Source organism: Branchiostoma lanceolatum, chromosome 16 (assembly GCF_035083965.1).
Source record: "Branchiostoma lanceolatum isolate klBraLanc5 chromosome 16, klBraLanc5.hap2, whole genome shotgun sequence".
NCBI lineage: Eukaryota > Metazoa > Chordata > Leptocardii > Amphioxiformes > Branchiostomatidae > Branchiostoma > Branchiostoma lanceolatum.
The window spans coordinates 16,630,334-16,647,667 of NC_089737.1; the positions used below are offsets into that span (position 1 = coordinate 16,630,334).

General features: G+C 46.2%; 2 protein-coding genes across 5 annotated transcripts; both read right to left on the reverse strand.

Annotated features, from left to right (window-relative positions):
- Positions 1 to 1,686: 1,686 nt before the first annotated feature.
- LOC136421340 (stimulated by retinoic acid gene 6 protein-like) lies at positions 1,687 to 7,888 on the reverse strand. Of its 4 annotated transcripts, none has more exons than XM_066408567.1 (8): positions 7,699 to 7,888; positions 7,074 to 7,122; positions 4,899 to 5,016; positions 4,440 to 4,571; positions 3,760 to 4,025; positions 3,020 to 3,190; positions 2,441 to 2,582; positions 1,687 to 2,383 (listed from the first exon to the last, which is right to left on the reverse strand). In XM_066408567.1, the coding sequence occupies exons 1-5, from the start codon at positions 7,879 to 7,881 to the stop codon at positions 3,845 to 3,847; spliced, it is 663 nt and encodes a 220-aa protein (XP_066264664.1). In that variant the 5' UTR covers positions 7,882 to 7,888; the 3' UTR covers positions 1,687 to 2,383; positions 2,441 to 2,582; positions 3,020 to 3,190; positions 3,760 to 3,844. The 4 variants fall into 4 exon arrangements, with proteins under 4 accessions (XP_066264664.1, XP_066264663.1, XP_066264665.1 ...); XM_066408566.1 differs by having other exon boundaries at positions 3,658 to 4,025; positions 7,699 to 7,886; XM_066408568.1 differs by lacking the exon at positions 7,699 to 7,888 and adding an exon at positions 7,627 to 7,669 and having other exon boundaries at positions 3,658 to 4,025.
- A 1,427-nt stretch (positions 7,889 to 9,315) lies between these two features.
- Positions 9,316 to 16,712, reverse strand: LOC136421543 (stimulated by retinoic acid gene 6 protein-like). The gene is made up of 7 exons (XM_066408871.1): positions 16,612 to 16,712; positions 16,099 to 16,213; positions 15,375 to 15,463; positions 10,715 to 10,845; positions 10,214 to 10,389; positions 9,798 to 9,938; positions 9,316 to 9,442 (listed from the first exon to the last, which is right to left on the reverse strand). Exons 1-7 carry the CDS (start codon positions 16,710 to 16,712, stop codon positions 9,347 to 9,349), a joined length of 849 nt encoding a protein of 282 aa, XP_066264968.1. The 3' UTR covers positions 9,316 to 9,346.
- Between the last annotated feature and the right edge of the window lie 622 nt (positions 16,713 to 17,334).

The following is a 17,334-nucleotide window of genomic DNA, read 5'->3' on the forward strand; positions in this document are numbered from 1 at the left end:
AATTACGACGAGTTGAGTTAGGGTTCCGTGCAGAATTTACCTGGAAACTCACGGAGTTAAGATTACTGTTAAACTCACTGGTGATTTCTGATGCAATAGTGGAGAATGATTAACCAGTTAAGGTGATGTGAATATAGCAATGATTACGGTAAGGATGAGCCTGCTAAAAATGAGGTGAATATAGCAATTTTTACAGTAAATATGCAGTGTGTAATTTCAGCCATAATGTGCCTCGCAGTTAAGCGTTAGGTGGGGGTCGAACATTAATGATAGGAGGGGGTCGAACAGTAATGTTAGGAGGGGATCGATCATTGATGTTAGGGGGGTCGACCGTTGCTGCTTCAGTGTGCTGAGACTAATTTTACTTGTTATGCAGTTAGACTTATGATTTATGCAATTTTGTGTGAAGAGATTGTACACATGTACCTGTATATACACACCTGTACCTGTGCAAGCACCTTTATGTTTAGTCTTAATTAGCCTGAGGGGGTTACATGCTAAATGGTGGTTACTGGCACAGATTTGAGCAATGCTATGGGCAGAGTTATAGTGTACTATGATGCTGGGCCAACTCAACTCAGTACAGGGTTGCCATCAATCTGATCTTCTGAAGTGTAGAGCTTTTTTTTAAATTTCTTTTTATCCAGTTGCTTGAGAACCTGTTTACTTGCGTATCGTATTGTCTGGATGTCTAACCTTCATCGACGTCCAGCTTTGCTTCCAGTGCGTTTGGTGGGGAGGCTTTTGGAACAGGACATGGGCAGGAAAATGCTGACTGCAATGTTCCAAATTTTACCGAATGATGGCAATCGTACAACTGACCTGAGGAGGCCTGTAGTGAAGACTATTATGATGATGAAAAAATGTTCAGAGAAATGCTGAATGTAAGGCTTCAAATTTTACTGATTATTGAAATAGTTCCAAAGTAATGGCAACCCTGTTACTGAGTTGAGGAGGCCCACAGTGAAGACTATGATGATGATGTTCATGATGATGTTCATGATGATGATGATGATGGTCATGATGATGGTCATGATGATGATGATGATGATGTTCATGATGATGATGATGATGATGATTATGATGTAGAGTAGACTGCAGGCTCTGCAGTAAGGCTCACACCTGTAGTTGTGAGGACAAACTATGCAGACTGAACAGCCCAAATGTCTGGAGCGAGGCTATGTTGCTGCTTCTCTGCTGAGATTGTGTAGCAGTGCAGAATGTACAGTCTGGATAATACGTACCCAGGTTACCTTATATGGTCGGGTACAAAACTGTAGGGAACATAGATTTGTGCCCAGGTTTGCCTAATATGGTCATGTACAAAACTATAGGGAACCTGAATCTGTACCCGGGATAGCCTAATATGGTCATGTAAAAAAAATTTTGGAATATTTATATTGCTCATAATGGAAATGTATGAAGGTCATCCTGGGTCAAAGGCTATATTGGGTCACCTTTGCACGTAAGGTCAGAGTTCACAATTAACATTGTGATGTCTTATTCAGACCTTAGTTGTAGTTTGTCAGGATTTTCCCAGCCTGATTTTGTAGCATCATTTCAGCAATGCCTTCCTGGTGTGACCTGTTTTAAAGCTTTTCTATGTTGATGACGCCAGTTCTGTCATAGAACATGACAAAGTGGCCATGAATTTGTCTGAAATGATGAAAGCTGGGAAAACACCTGCAAATTGCTACATTTTGTTCTATTTTTAAAGCCTTGCAGATTGCTACATTTTGTTCTATTGTTTAAGTTTGACACCTTTATGTAAGCAGAGCGACATTCTTTTGCAGAGCAAAGGAAGTGAACCGTTAGACTAACCTGTAAACAAACCGCTCATATAAACTTGCGCACTGCTGGGACAAAGTGCCCGGTTCTCTTTAAGCTGCAAAAATTAGACAAATGAGATATTCACGAATAAAAACCTACAGTTGGGTTTATTGTACGCCGGGGTTTGAAACGGATAGATGTAAAAACAATGTACAATAAACTTGCCTGGAAAACTTCATTTGGTCTCATGGTGTGTTTTTTCTTTTTTGTCATACAGCTAAACTGGTACTCAACGTCTAAGACAAGGAACACGTGGTTTATTAATCAATCAAAGAACAAAATGCTGACCTGCATATAAAATGAGAATGTCCTGTATTTAACTGTGAAGTTCGATCCTGCAATATTGTTTTAGGACATGCTTGTGCACTAGTAATGGTCTTACAAGTTTTACATTAAAAAAAAGTATAGCCTGTCAGGAGATAACATTTTTGCATTGTTTGTGCCTTAGTTTGTTAACAAGTGTCTGCTTTTCTCAAAACCTCTGCATGGTGTCATGCTTCCACCGGCTGCTAGAGGGCGCTGCAAGAGGGTGGATACTCAGCAGGGTGCAGACCTTCCAGCAGCTGCTAGAGGGCGCTGCAGTAGGGTGGATACTCAGCAGGGTGTAGACCTTCCAACGTCGCACTACAGACGAGGTTATGTTGTCCTGCCAATGGCAGCTGCTAGAGGGCGCTGCAGCTGCGGGTTCCTTAGTAGCGTGTAGACCTTCCACCAACGCAGCTGGGCCCTCCGAGCTAGAGGGGTGACGGAGCCTGGGGAAAGTCAAAGGTGTGGTTATAGCTATTTATAAGTATATCACATGTGATATTTCGATATGTTGCTCTATCCCATATGATTGTGTGTAATCAAACTCATTTGTATGCACTTATTCGTTTCTATGTATGTCGCTGTGCTTTTGTTGTGTCAATAAAGATTTCTCTATCTACGTACATTGAGTTCAATAACAGTCACAATGTCAATGAAGTTTCAAATGCCAAAGTAATGATGCCTAAGTTACAAAAATGTATAAATACAAGCTAATGGAAATATTTTCTGAACAACTCAACGGCCAATTATCAAAGAACTGGATGATATCTATTTGATTATGTATTTGTGAATCCTGAAAAAGTTATTGTAAGGGACACTTCCAGGGTTAAAGTTTGTTACAAACATTGGCAATTTCATTTTCTGCTACATAATCCATTCAGACCTTGCTCCATTTCAGTCAGCTGATCATCAGCCAATAGCTGCCCTTCCTCAGCAGGTGTGCAGCTGCGCCCCCTAGCGGCGTTCCCCTGCAGCAGCAGTCTGCAGAACGTCACCAGCACGGGATGGCAGTGCGCATGCTCCACGTGGAGGAAACTCACGTACGACATGTAACCTGACAGGAGGAGAAAACATAACAAGGAAAGTTTCGCGACGGAAGCCCTGCACGAGTACTGAGGTAGATGGCACCTCCGGTTAGTATTGTATCATCATCATCATCATCATACTTCCGGATTCAATTCGGTGAAATACAATCAATAAAGTTTTTCCAGTACGATCTGTCCTTCATGGCAGCTATCAATGCAGATCATAATGATACCATAATCGCAGTGCTGGTAGCCTAGCGTAGTCCCAGTGCTAGCCTGGAAACCCAGACCCAGTACTATGGGTTAGAGTTAGATTATAACATTACCATAATCTCAGTGCTGATAGCCTTGCATCAGGCCGCTGCAGTCGATCCTAGCCAGGAACACCAGGACCAGTAGGATGGTTTAGAGTTAGATTATGACATTACCGAAGTCCCAGTGCTTGCCTGGAGCTCCAGGCCCAGTAGCTATAGGATGGTTCAGATTATACCGTTACCGTAGTCCCAGTGCTGGTAGCCTTGCATCAGGCCGCTGCGGTCGATCCTAGCCAGGAACACCAGGCCATTTAGGATGGGTTAGAGTTAGATTATGACATTACCGTAGTCCCAGTGCTGGTAGCCTTGCATCAGGCCGCTGCGGTCGATCCTAGCCATGTACACCAGGCTCATTAGGATGGGTTAGAGTTAGATTATAACATTACCGAAGTCCCAGTGCTGGTAGCCTTGCATCAGGCCGCTGCGGTCGATCCTAGCCAGGAAGACCAGGCCCAGTAGGATGCTCTTCGCGATGCGCAGCAGACAGGAGTAGAACCCCAGCAGGATGTTGAAGAAGAACAGGAAGTACGAGAAGTTGTGATAAACTCGTCTGGAAAATAGAACAGGAAATACGAGAAGTTGTGATAAACTCGTCTGGAAAATAGAACAGGAAATAGGAGAAGTTGTGGTAAACTCGTCTGGAAAATAAGGCACAAAAAGGCGGAAACATTCATCAAGAAACAGATAGAATGTATTGCAGCTATGCTATCTACATCTAGATTAAAATTGTCAGAAAAAATAAGAAACAAAATGCATACAGACACCTCGTGTGATAAATTGTCAAATAGAATGTACTGCTTCGTTACCTACAGAAATTGAACATGTCCAGTTAGAGTCATCGGATTGAATCGGTGAGATTTATTACTGATTGTAGTAACAGGGATACAGTAGTTTGGAGTCTATTGCAAAGCTTCAAGCACCAAGAATATGTTTATTTTTCCGCCTGAACTTGGTTTTTTCGCACCTGTTATTGAGTGCCAGAGCCTTTGCTGATTCTCCCCTGCGCCTGTGCTTGTAGCGGTGGTCCTGTAACAGAGCCTTGCGGGACACGATGATCTGCACATAGTTCAACAGCAGGGACAGGACCACCGTCGGGCTGCGGGGGGATATATGCACATGTAAGCTCCCTCTGGCAGATCATTTAGTAACTGCAGTGCACACACACACACACAGATTTTGAAAACACACATACACACACACACATACCACATATGCACACGCACACACACAAACACACATACACACACAAACACACAGGCACACACACACACACAAACAAACACAAACACACAGGCACACACACACAAACATACACACACAAACAAACACAAACACACAGGCACAAACACACACAAAAACAAACATACAGGCGCAGACAAGCCCCAAACAAAGACATGCCGCTGAGCGAAGCCGTCAGACTCACAGCAGCGTCCACAGCGGCTGCAGGTACAGGGACGAGACCAGCCCGAGCAACGGCAGGACCAGGAAGTACGACGTCACCATGGCAACCAGGAACAGCATCAGCTGCAGCATGTAGTAACCTAGCAACAAACATAACCATGGCAACCAGGTTGATTGCCAAGCAAGAAACAATCTGAGGCCCAAGACCTCCATCATGTATTGTGTCTGGTTTTGAGGAAGGTTGAAAAATGGGATGACTTTAGAAGTAGAATGAAGAAGATTCAGTATGCTTCTATCCTTACCCCGGAGGAAGTAGGCTATCTGTGGTTCTATCCTTACCCCAGAGTAGGCTACCTGTGGTTCTATCCTTACCCCAGAGGGAGTAGGCTACCTGTGGTTCTATCCTTACCCCAGAGGGAGTAGGCTATCCCTGGTTCTATCCTTACCCCAGATAGAGGGAGTAGGCTATCTGTGGTTCTATCCTTACCCCAGAGGAAGTAGGCTATCTGTGGTTCTATCCTTACCCCAGAGGAAGTAGGCTATCTGTGCTTCTATCCTTACCCCAGAGGAAGTAGGCTATCTGTGCTTCTATCCTTACCCCAGAGGAAGTAGGCTACCTGTGGTTCTATCCTTACCCCAGAGGAAGTAGGCTATCTGTGGTTCTATCCTTACCCCAGATAGAGGGAGTAGGCTATCTGTGGTTCTATCCTTACCCCAGAGGAAGTAGGCTATCTGTGGTTCTATCCTTACCCCATAGGAAGTAGGCTATCTGTGCTTCTATCCTTACCCCAGAGGAAGTAGGCTATCTGTGCTTCTATCCTTACCCCAGAGGAAGTAGGCTATCTGTGCTTCTATCCTTACCCCAGAGGAAGTAGGCTATCTGTGCTTCTATCCTTACCCCAGAGGAAGTAGGCTATCTGTGGTTCTATCCTTACCCCAGAGGAAGTAGGCTATCTGCGGTTCTATCCTTACCCCAGAGGAAGCAGGCTATCTGTGCTTCTATCCTTACCCCAGATGAAGTAGGCTATCTGTGGTTCTATCCTTACCCCAGATAGAGGGAGTAGGCTATCTGTGGTTCTATCCTTACCCCAGAGGAAGCAGGCTATCTGTGGTTCTATCCTTACCCCAGAGGAAGTAGGCTATCTGTGGTTCTATCCTTACCCCAGAGGAAGTAGGCTATCCCTGGTTCTATCCTTACCCCATAGGAAGTAGGCTATCTGTGCTTCTATCCTTACCCCAGAGGAAGTAGGCTATCTGCGGTTCTATCCTTACCCCATAGGAAGTAGGCTATCTGCGGTTCTATCCTTACCCCATAGGAAGTACGCTATCTGTGGTTCTATCCTTACCCCAGAGGAAGTAGGCTATCTGTGGTTCTATCCTTACCCCAGAGGAAGTAGGCTATCTGTGGTTCTATCATTACCCCAGAGGAAGTAGGCTATCTGCGGTTCTATCCTTACCCCAGAGGAAGTAGGCTATCTGTGGTTCTATCCTTACCCCAGAGGAAGGAGGCTATCTGTGGTTCTATCCTTACCCCAGAGGAAGTAGGCTATCTGTGGTTCTATCCTTACCCCATAGGAAGTAGGCTATCTGTGCTTCTATCCTTACCCCAGAGGAAGTAGGCTATCTGTGCTTCTATCCTTACCCCATAGGAAGTAGGCTATCTGCGGTTCTATCCTTACCCCATAGGAAGTACGCTATCTGTGGTTCTATCCTTACCCCAGAGGAAGTAGGCTATCTGTGGTTCTATCCTTACCCCAGAGGAAGTAGGCTATCTGTGGTTCTATCATTACCCCAGAGGAAGTAGGCTATCTGCGGTTCTATCCTTACCCCAGAGGAAGTAGGCTATCTGCGGTTCTATCCTTACCCCAGAGGAAGGAGGCTATCTGTGGTTCTATCCTTACCCCAGAGGAAGGAGGCTATCTGTGGTTCTATCCTTACCCCAGAGGAAGTAGGCTATCTGTGGTTCTATCATTACCCCAGAGGAAGTAGGCTATCTGCGGTTCTATCCTTACCCCAGAGGAAGGAGGCTATCTGTGGTTCTATCCTTACCCCAGAGGGAGTAGGCTATCTGTGGTTCTATCCTTACCCCAGAGGAAGTAGGCTACCTGTGGTTCTATCCTTACCCCAGAGGAAGTAGGCTACCTGTGGTTCTATCCTTACCCCAGAGGAAGTAGGCTATCTGTGGTTCTATCCTTACCCCAGAGGAAGTAGGCTATCTGGATCCCGGAGTACTTCATGCTCTCCGACTGGAACAGAACACAACACAACGTAGGTTTTTCTATTATGGTGAGAGAAAACTTGAGTTCAACTACAAGTAGCTGGCCTGTTCATCATGGCAAATTTGCACCTCAGAGTCAGACAGAACTGACTCGGCTCAAAGATGTGTCTTTTAATTGTGGTCTCGGATAGGACTGTTTAGCAAAAGCCGATGTGAATTGAGATTTACCATGGTCAACATTGACTGGCGGAGGCCATGTACATAGTTTGTTGGACTATCAAACAATATAAGTACTAGTAAAGCAGTGTTTTCTCTACCGACATGCTCCCACAGCTAATGTTTATTTGTTCATGTCTGTTGTTGTTTTTACCAGCATGTTGCCTGGGTGCAGCAGGTCCCCATACCTAACGCTTGTTTGTTTGTTTGTTTGTTTGTTTGTTTGTTTGTTTGTTTACCAGCATGTTGCCTGGGTGCGGGAGGTCCCCATACCTAACGCATGTTTGTTTGTTTGTTTGTTTGTTTGTTTGTTTACCAGCATGTTGCCGGGGTGCGGGAGGTCCCCATACCTAACGCATGTTTGTTTGTTTGTTTGTTTGTTTGTTACCAGCATGTTGCCTGGGTGCGGGAGGTCCCGGGGTCTCGGCAGGAATGACGCGTCCCCCCGCTGGAGCCTCAGCCGGTGGGTTCGGTACCGCACCAACGCGCACAGCATGTAGCAAACCAGCAGGACGGAGGACGTCGCAAACGCTATCATGTAGCAACCTGCAGCCATATAAGGTAAGAACATCCATATAAGGCGCACAGCATGTAGCAAACCAGCAGGACGGAGGACGTCACAAACGCGATCATGTAGCAACCTGTAACCATATATGGTAAGAACATCCATATAAGGCGCACAGCATGTAGCAAACAAGCAGGACGGAGGACGTCACAAACGCGATCATGTAGCAACCTGTGACCATATAAGGTAAGAATATCCAAACAAGGCACACAGCATGTAGCAACCTGGGCCATATAAGGTAAGAAAATCCATATAAGGAACACAGCGTGTGACGAACGCTATCTTAGCATGTGTTTGTAGCAATAAGCAAAGGATCATGCAGCAAAGATGTCCGTTGCGTTGCATTGCAAAGGCGCGTGAAGCAAATGTGCGTGTGAAAAAGTTCATGTTGCAAATTCACCAGACGAGCTTACCTCTTGACACGGTGAGCAACTGGATCGCCGGCCCGACCAGACTGGGCGCCACCAGCATGAGCAGGTCGCTGTAAACCGCCAGGAGGCGCTGCAGACTGGTGATCAGGCTGTTCACGCCGACAAACGACAGGATCCCGAACTGCAGGGAACAACATCAGGTGCATTAGCACTGGTCAGCTGCTAGGAGGCGCTGCAGACTAGCTGGTCGCGCTATTTGCACCAACCTTCTTGGTTTATCAGCTGAACGGTAAAAGGGGAACATTGTTATACATGCCAGTCATGTACAATTAAGTATCATGTATGAACGCATGTCTTTCTCTTTTCTTCCGTTTACTTTCACAATCTGAAAACCACGGATTCACACTTTGTTGATGCAAACTTAACTCTCTGTACAAGGAAACGAATCCGTCTCCCACCTCATACAGACAGATGGTGGCGACCAGGAAAGTGGCGACGATGCGCGCGGAGTAGCGGAATCCGCCGGCCGAGCGGTACAGCGGCAGCGCGGAGAACGATCCGATCTCCAGGCTAAGAGTAAGAGTAAGATTGATTGGTGCCGTTTTGGACTATTCTGACCGCTGACCGTTCCAATAAGTTTTTGACCTCGTTGACTCTGAATGCAGGGTGTTCGACGCTTTTAGACAGCGTTCTAAACACTTGAGTGGCTGCAATTGGTGCCTTTTTAGACCATTCTGGCGTGACTGCTATTACTGTTAAGTAATTAGATATTGTCAATATTGTATATAGACCTCAAGTAGCCTTATCTTTCTTTTATCATTTATGTACATGTATATTCTGTACATGTGGTGTTCCTGTGTGTCATGTAGTTTTATCCAGTCCTGTTTTTGAATGGACCACAGGAAGAGTAGCTGTTAAGCTAATTGTGGATCCTAATAAACTCAAACTGTATTGAATCCCCTTCTCCACTACCAACTCCTGTACAATACCCCCAACGCACCTCGGATCCCCGACTGCGCAGATATGGCACGAGTATACAGTTAATGATGTGATATATGTTATCATAACTTTCTGTGTGAAATATATAAGTTATTTGCAAGTTACTGTTTCCTCCTCTGCAGTTCCTCTGCAGGCGTTCTCCTCCGCAGAAGGTCCCGGATGTGGGTCACGTGGTGCCCGGAAAGGCGGATTCTCTGCTGCATGATGGGAAGGAAAGGGGTCCTCAAGGTTTGGCAAACTGGTAAGAAAATTACATCATTATATATGATCATAGCCCACCGGAAATTATGTAGTCAGTCACGTGGTTAATATGACTAGTCAGGGTAATGTAGCCATGTTGGTGGGTTGAAAGAAATGGTCTCAACAATGCTTTGTTGTTTTTCTTTCTGCGTGTCATATATTCAAAGGGCTGCAGTATGATCTCTTTATGATGATGAATGATTCCTTTCTTAGAGTAACTATGTTCCAATGAATACGCCCCACCAACTTCGCCGGGTAAATTTGTGTCTGTAAGTTTAACTTTTATGGCGCCAGTTACAAACTGTCCACTACCTCAGGCAGGCTTGTGGCTGCTCCGTGCGGTCTGCATCTGTTTAGCAGCTCCCCCATGCAGGTGCGCGCGTACTGCAGGACCAGTATGAGTAGGCAGATCAGAACCGGAAGCTGCTCCACCAGCGGCTGGCCGGGAAAATACTGAAATCGCAGAAATGGTCCGGAAGTTTTGATTTCATGTTCCATTGGCGTTGCCATCTTAGAATTCTGACACCTTCCGGTCGCCATCTTGTTTCCGCCCAGGCAAACACAGCATTTCATCAGTGACTGACAATGGTGGGGAAAATACTAAATCACAAAAAATTGTTCGAGATTTTTGTTCGTTTCTAGGGTTGTATTTGTAAAAAGGACCCACAATTTTAGTTGTTACTGCTACTAGTTCAAATCTTTTTTTTTATTCTGTGAGTTTAACTCACCCAGAGGTTGGGGTTGTCCAGACATTCCGCCGCGTGGCTGAGGTAGAACAGGAGCCAGATGACGGAGTAGAGCAGGCCGATGGCGGCGCCCGGCAGCCGGCAGCTCGCCGACATGCAGGCGAAGAACGGGTAGTAGTCGATCCCCAACTCAGCAACCTTCGCGATGGCGTAGAAAACTGTCATGTAGAGAAACACTGTTATTCAAAACGCTTTTATTTAATGGTGTCAGAGAAGAGCAAAGCGACTGTATTTCTATGTGGAGGTAGTAATAAAACTGTAACTGCATGCTTTTCGATAATATATAAGGCTTACATATCATCGAAAAGCATGCAGTTACAGTTTTATGTAAGGTACAGACAAGGGTTAATCAGTTCATACGTTAAAGTCAAGTCGATACCTAACCTGCTAACCAGCCGTGGGTACTCCGAGGACAGTTAGACCCGAACAGCGTCAGTCAGCTAGTTATGGTTAATAAGTTAATGAGTTAAGTTAATAACTTACCCGCTAACCAGCCGGGGGTGCCCGGAGGACAGTATGAGCCGCCGAACAGCGTCAGACAGCTGGTTGCCGTGGCACCGAACGCGCATGCGTACGCCAGGCGGTGTCGGTTGTCGTCTAGCAGATTGGCAGGCCTGGGAAGGGGAGCAGATAACCTGTCAATTATCAGAGCACAAAAATTATCAGGGCACAACCTGTCAATCACCAGGGCATAACCTGTCAATCATTAGGGCACAACCTGTCAATCATTAGCACACATATTGTCAAGTACCAACGTGACATGTTGTCTTCGTACCAAAAGGGCCACCGATACTTCGATCCTTGAAAACTTGTCATATCTGCATTTTAGCGATGGACCGGGACGAAACTTGCATCTGACTATATTCCCTCCCCAAAACTACCGACTCTCCCCTAAGGCTCTGTTTTCGTGTTGATCTTCCAGTTCTGAGCACTTTTTTTCTCAAATCCTAGAAACAACAAATTAAGGCAGTGTTGCCTGATATCAACTTAGAAGGTTGTAGTATGAATAATTTAATACCTATTGCTTGGCCTGACGCCAGCCTAATCGTGTGTTCACCTTTTGTGCCACGCTTTTGTCTCTAATGAGGCTATTGTTCGCACTTGACCAATGAGCACCGCACACCTGGATATGCCTATGGCGCTTCACAGATGGAAAGATAATTGCAGAACAGTTTCTCTTTCACATGCACCAACCTACCGAGTGTGGTGAGCTCTTAACAGTTTGAGCTGCATCCGGCCAAAAACACAGAGAAGTGTTGTTACAACCATGGCTGCTGCAAACTTTCCACCAGAGGAGTTTGATGACGAGTTCCTGACTTGTTGCGTCTGTGATAACCTCTTCAGCGACCCCCGAGTCCTGCCCTGTCTTCACACCTTCTGTGCCGGGTGTTTAGATCAATGGCGGATGGGAGGGAACCAGCTCACCTGTCCTACCTGCCGCTACCAGGTGAGTCTACAAGGAGCAGGTGTCACCAGCAGTCTGCCTCCAAACTTCTACATCAACAAGTTGCTGGACTTCAGGGCTCTGCATAACAGTGAGGAAGCTCGTGCCGTGTGCCAGATGTGCGAGTCTGGGGCCAGGGTGGAGGGGACTTGCGGAGACTGCCGTTTCCTCCTGTGTAAGAACTGTATAACTGCTCACACCAAAACACAAGCACTGCAGGACCATTACATCATCACCCTGGATGACCTGAAGAACCCCGGCAGCAGGCAGAAGTACACCCGGGCACAGTACTGCCCTCAGCACACCGACCAGCGCATGACGTTCTACTGCCAACCCTGCGCCAAGCTCGTGTGCCGAGACTGCACCGTTACAGAGCACCGACCAGGGCTGGACCACGACCCACAGCAGGTCGGTAAGGTCGCACAGAAGTTCAAAGCTGAACTACAGACATTAGTACAGGAAAGTCTAGATTCAGCCGAAGCCTTGAAGAAAACTGACACCACTGTTGGCAAAGAAATTACAAGTATCACAACCAACTGTGTACAAGAAGACAGGAAAATACTGAAACATTTTGCCGAGCTGAGAGCAAAACTGGACCAGGCAGAGAAGGAAATGAGAGGCCAACTGAGGAAGATGGAAACGACTCTAAAGGAGCCTCTGTTGAAGGAAAAAGAACGGTTGGAGGAGACTTTAAGATCAACAGAAGAAGGACTTCATTCTTGTACAGATGTGTTAGGTCGGGGTGATAATGTAGAGATTACCACACTCAAGCAGCAACTAAAGGATAAGTTAAGTCTTTGCAGAGCAAAAGAGTCAATGAGGGGATGGAAAGTCTTTAAGCAGATATCGTTTCAGCCCAATGCAGAGACGTTGACGGGTAGTCCAGGGTATCTGTCATTCTGCAATACAAGCATTCTAGTCACGGAGATCCCTGTAGAAAGCATGCCAACTAACGTCATCTGTAGGCCACAGAAACAGGTAGTTATGAAGGGTCCACCACAAATTACAGTCACCTCCCCTGGGGGACAGTGTGCTGCGTTAGACACCACAGAAACCAGTGAGGGGGTGTTTGGGGCAGTCTGGAGTCCACAAACATCAGGGAGGCATGTGGTGGGGGTGGTTACTAGGGGAAGGGGTCACCTGGCTACAGGGGGAGGGGGTAACCTGTGTTCCCCTCTCACTGTAGATGTGGGCAGCAACAACCCTGTACTGAGGTTTGGGCAGAAGGGCAGCCAGCAGGGGCAGTTTAACAAGCCTGTAGATGTAGCAGTCAGGGGGGACAGGCTGTATGTGGCTGATACTTACAACAAGCGTGTTCAGGTGTTTGATCTCAATGGAAACTTTCACTTCTCATTTCAAACAATCATATTCCCTGCATCAGTTGCAGTTCAGAATGATGGCACCATAGTGGTGAATAACGGGAATGACGTGCTGAGATTTTCCCCATCAGGAGAAATGCACGGTTTTCCCTTGGGTGAATATTGCACAAACCCCTATGGCCTGGCAGTACAGAGGGATGGGAGGGTAGTTGTAGCTGATCCAGGCAAACACAGCATCTTCCTGTTTGAGGCAGATGGGACACTGGTGAAACAGGTGGGAGGGGAGGGTGAAAGTCAAATTGAAAGTTGGGGTGATGGGGTGGGTGAAAGTGACGGGGAGGGGCAGTTTAACGAGCCAACTTTTGTCTGTGTGGATGAAGAAGACAACATCATTGTGGCAGATAAAGGCAATGATTGTGTTCAGGTGTTTGACAAGAATCTGAACTTCAAACACAAGTTTGGTCAGTGGGGCAAACAGCCACAGGACATGTGGGGCCCTACAGGAGTGTCAGCTGACAGCAGGGGGAACATAGTTCTGACAAACCTTGGGGGTGATGATGTTGGATATGGTGAGAAGCTTCAGGTGTTCCGCTCAGACGGTACCTGGCTTTCCATCATCAGCAGTGATGGGGACAAACTGAACCGGCCCCACGGGGTGGCTGTGACAGAGGATTGGCATGTGTTTGTAGCTGACCCTGAAGACCACTGTATCAGGAAGTACAGATACATGTAAGGGACTAACGTTTCTCCATGTAAACAATTGCTGGACTAATTCGTCTCATCAGCATTAGATTATTTTACACTAAAACAGGTATGTTGTACATAGCCTCCGATGCAGACTCCTCCCGGCTGTTTTCTTTTTCAAGTTACTGTTTTTATACTTTAACTTTTTTTTTCTTATTGCTGGCCGGCAATAAGAAAAAAAATGTTATAGTATAAAAACTGTAACTTGAAAAAGAAAACAGCCGGGAGGAGTCTGCATCGGAGGCTATGTTGTACAGTCAGCATTATGGGAGATCACACATGTGTACTGAAGTGGTCTGATCTTCAGACTTTGTAGCATGTGCCCTTTTTACAGTTTTCACAGTGAAAACAAGTAAAAGCTGACACGGTTTTGTACAAGTAGAATCTGTTCCGTATGTGTTACCCGAAGACACCCGTGAAGCATATGACGTTTTACATTCCGGTGACTTTGACTGGGTGAATCATGCAAATGACATTCTTAACTATAATTGTTTTTTGCCATGCATGATTCGGGCCGGCCGCAAGGAGCGTGATTTAGTGAGGCTAGCGTATACAAAAAAAAAACTTGCGTATAATAAAATCTAGAGCTTAGCAAAGTTGTTAGATAATTGTAGTTTTGCTGTACTTGTTTGTTGTAACATTGTCTTTATTTTTTCCCCCTTTTTATTTTTAGAAATGTCCATAATCATCTCTGCTAACTTAAGGAAAACTTGTGTACTGAACTGTTCTAAGGTTATTAAGAAGTAGTAGGGATAAGATTAAGTTGTAGATTGCATGAAAAGGTGTGTGTCACCTGTACTACTTAAGTAATCTGATCTAAAGAATTTTTGTCATTGTGCTCTTTCTAAAGTTTTCACGGTGAAAACAAGTAACAGTTGCCATGTAGTTTTGAACAGGAAGAATCTGTTACTTATGTATTGGTCCGTTATCTAGCTTGAAGGGGGATTTTTTTTACCAAGTTCCGTTATCTAGCTTCAAGGGGGATTTTTTTTACCAAGTTTGCAGTTGGTAGACATAACAACTAGGTTCATGATGTAGGTCATATGGCTTCAGACTGGTCTGGGGATATCTAGAGACGCAGCTAGTTTGCTATGTAAAGATCTAAAATCTGATGAATTTTGGGACCAAGCTGTAGTGTTCGTCTCGATGTCTTTACTTTATATAATAACAGGAAGTTATGAATGGCCTGGACCAGGTTTAGACTCCAACTACTTCGAAGCTTCCACTTAAGCCCACAATCCCCGTACTTACACCCTTTCATCCCACTCCCTCTCACAAGACCCCCTTACTCACTCACCCCACCCACCCCATACTCACACCAGCTGCCCGGCCCAGCCCGGCGTTCGCTCTCCGCTGACACAGGCTCAGCACCAGCCCCCTACTCACACCCCCTGCACACACTAGCCACACCCCCCCCTACTCACACCCCCTGCACACACTAGCCACACCCCCCCTACTCACACCCCCTGCACACACTAGCCACCCCCCCCCCATTCCCACCGCCCCCTACTCACACCCCCTGCACACACTAGCCACCCCCCCTACTCACCCCCCCTACACACACTAGCCCCCTACTGACTACCCCCCCTCCCGCACACACACACTACAACCCCCCTATAAACACCCCCCTACTCACACCAGCAGCCCGGGTCTCCCCCCGCACCAGCTGTCCGGTCCGGCGTTCGCCCTCCGCTGACACAGGCTCAACACCAGCACTATCACGAACTGCAGGGAGAAATGCATAAATTTACCGCTTTCAGTTGGACATGTTAGGTGCACTTTCATGTATTTGTGACGAAGGAACTTAATTTACTCTACCTACATATAGAGACGTTTGCATAGTCACACTGCTGAACAAAGACATGATCTAAGTTCAGAGATGACTTTAGCATACACGTGGGATTCGATGTTGGCGTCAAATTCATTCTTACCGTTTAATTGATAAAATCAAATGCCTCACGAAACGTTGCCGGGGAAATCAAGGCAGGGTAGGCTGACTGTAGATACATCATGTGATTAAAGGATGGTGGATAGGGAGAGATGGAGAGATTGAAAAGAGAAGGATAAGAACTGTTGGAATGAGTGACAGGTAAATGGATGGAGGGATGGAAAGAACAGCAAGAGGGGAGCGAGAAACATCAGGAATCAGTCTGACCTGTGGAGGGACGGAGTGAATGATGGACAAAAAGATGGAGAGATGGAGTGAATGAGGAGCAAAGGGATGATTAACTCATAGTAGGCATAAGTGACAGGTGGATGGATGGGTGGAGGGAATGGTAAAAGGGTGAGAAACGGTAGGAATGAGTGACAGGTGGATGGAGGGATGGAGTGAGGGAATGATAAAAGGAGGGAAAACTCACGGCAGGAATGAGCGACAGGTGGATGAAGTCGTCCAAACTGAGGACCCGGATGCAGCCCTCCTCATTGGTCGGGTCTGACCTCTGACCTGACATGTTCGCCATCATCATCAGCTGACTGCAGAACAGAAATGAAATATGACAAATTTTCTGAATACGTCTTTAAGAAATTATCAATTTTACAGAAATTCGGTTCATAAGAAGTTTCTAAGTTGAAAAATTAGTTTTAATGTATTTTGTGCAGTCTGTGATCAGGTGAGATTCATCTGTTTTTCTGGCGTACCTGATGTTGTTAAAGTGTTTGTTCACGTGACCATGGCTGTGTACCGTGCTCAGGTTGTAAACAAACAACCAGAATAAACAACACGTGACCCAGACGGCAACTCGACCTGTAACGGCAGCGGGGTTTAGTCTGAAACAGGCTTCGCGGCGGGCCTTTCATGTCACCGTTTGTCACCAGACTAAGTATAGCTACGCTGGCTGTAGAGAGAATATTTTGCCCGGGGAGTTTGTTACCATGCGGTGACGTTTGCCAGCGTTAGGGAAATGTTTTCCTTCTCGCTGTCTCGCTCCCAAAGTCGCGTCCTGTTGAGCCCGACAATTGTCGGGTTGCACATGCTTGTTCTGTATGCTAGCCCTGACAACTGTCGGGTTGACGGTTACGGTATTTTTAGAATGCGTACGTTGCACCTGCGCGGTTTTTGCAAAGCGAAGTAACTATAAATGAGCAATATAAAACTAGTACCCTTTGTTTCAAAGGTGTTTGGGCACTTGTAAAGTATCGATTGACTCGGTGGTTACAGTCAGTATGGTTACTCAAACTGTTGTTATAACATAAGCAAACTTTAACATTCAATACAAGAAGTTGTATACTTCAAAACTGACTAATGATACGAATTGAAATCCCGGTCCCGCGACACTTACTTAAGACGTTCCGTTTTAGACGTCTCCTGGTGGCGCGACGCTCCATATGGTACCGTGAGCGGGACACCTGACAGGTGCGCAGGTGTTCACAGGTGTGTCCAGGTGGTGGAGACCTCGGCAGGTGAGAGGAGGGTGAGCTGAGTTGCGCTGTGCTCCACAGAAAACTGGCAAAACGTTAGTAACCGCAAACTCCGCTTCTCAGCTGTTTTGTAGTTTTTGTACCAATAGATAAGAACGGGTAGAAGGGGTGATACATTATACACGTAGAGGGGTTATATAAGGGGCTGTACATTTTACATCGGGGGATTTGGTAGG

Coding starts and splice junctions, on each gene's coding strand:
- LOC136421340 (XM_066408567.1), bottom strand. CDS start 7,881: ATGTTCTTACCTTATATGGCTGCAGGTTGCTACATGATAGCGTTTGCG. Junction 5,017..7,073: donor GATAGCCTACTTCCTCTGGG/GTAAGGATAGAA, acceptor GTTTGTTGCTAG/GTTACTACATGCTGCAGCTG. Junction 4,026..4,439: donor GCTCTGGCACTCAATAACAG/GTGCGAAAAAAC, acceptor TCTATTTTCCAG/ACGAGTTTATCACAACTTCT.
- LOC136421543 (XM_066408871.1), bottom strand. CDS start 16,712: ATGTGCAACCCGACAATTGTCGGGCTCAACAGGACGCGACTTTGGGAG. Junction 10,390..10,714: donor CACCCCCGGCTGGTTAGCGG/GTAAGTTATTAA, acceptor TCTACATGACAG/TTTTCTACGCCATCGCGAAG. Junction 9,939..10,213: donor TGGACAACCCCAACCTCTGG/GTGAGTTAAACT, acceptor CTGCGATTTCAG/TATTTTCCCGGCCAGCCGCT.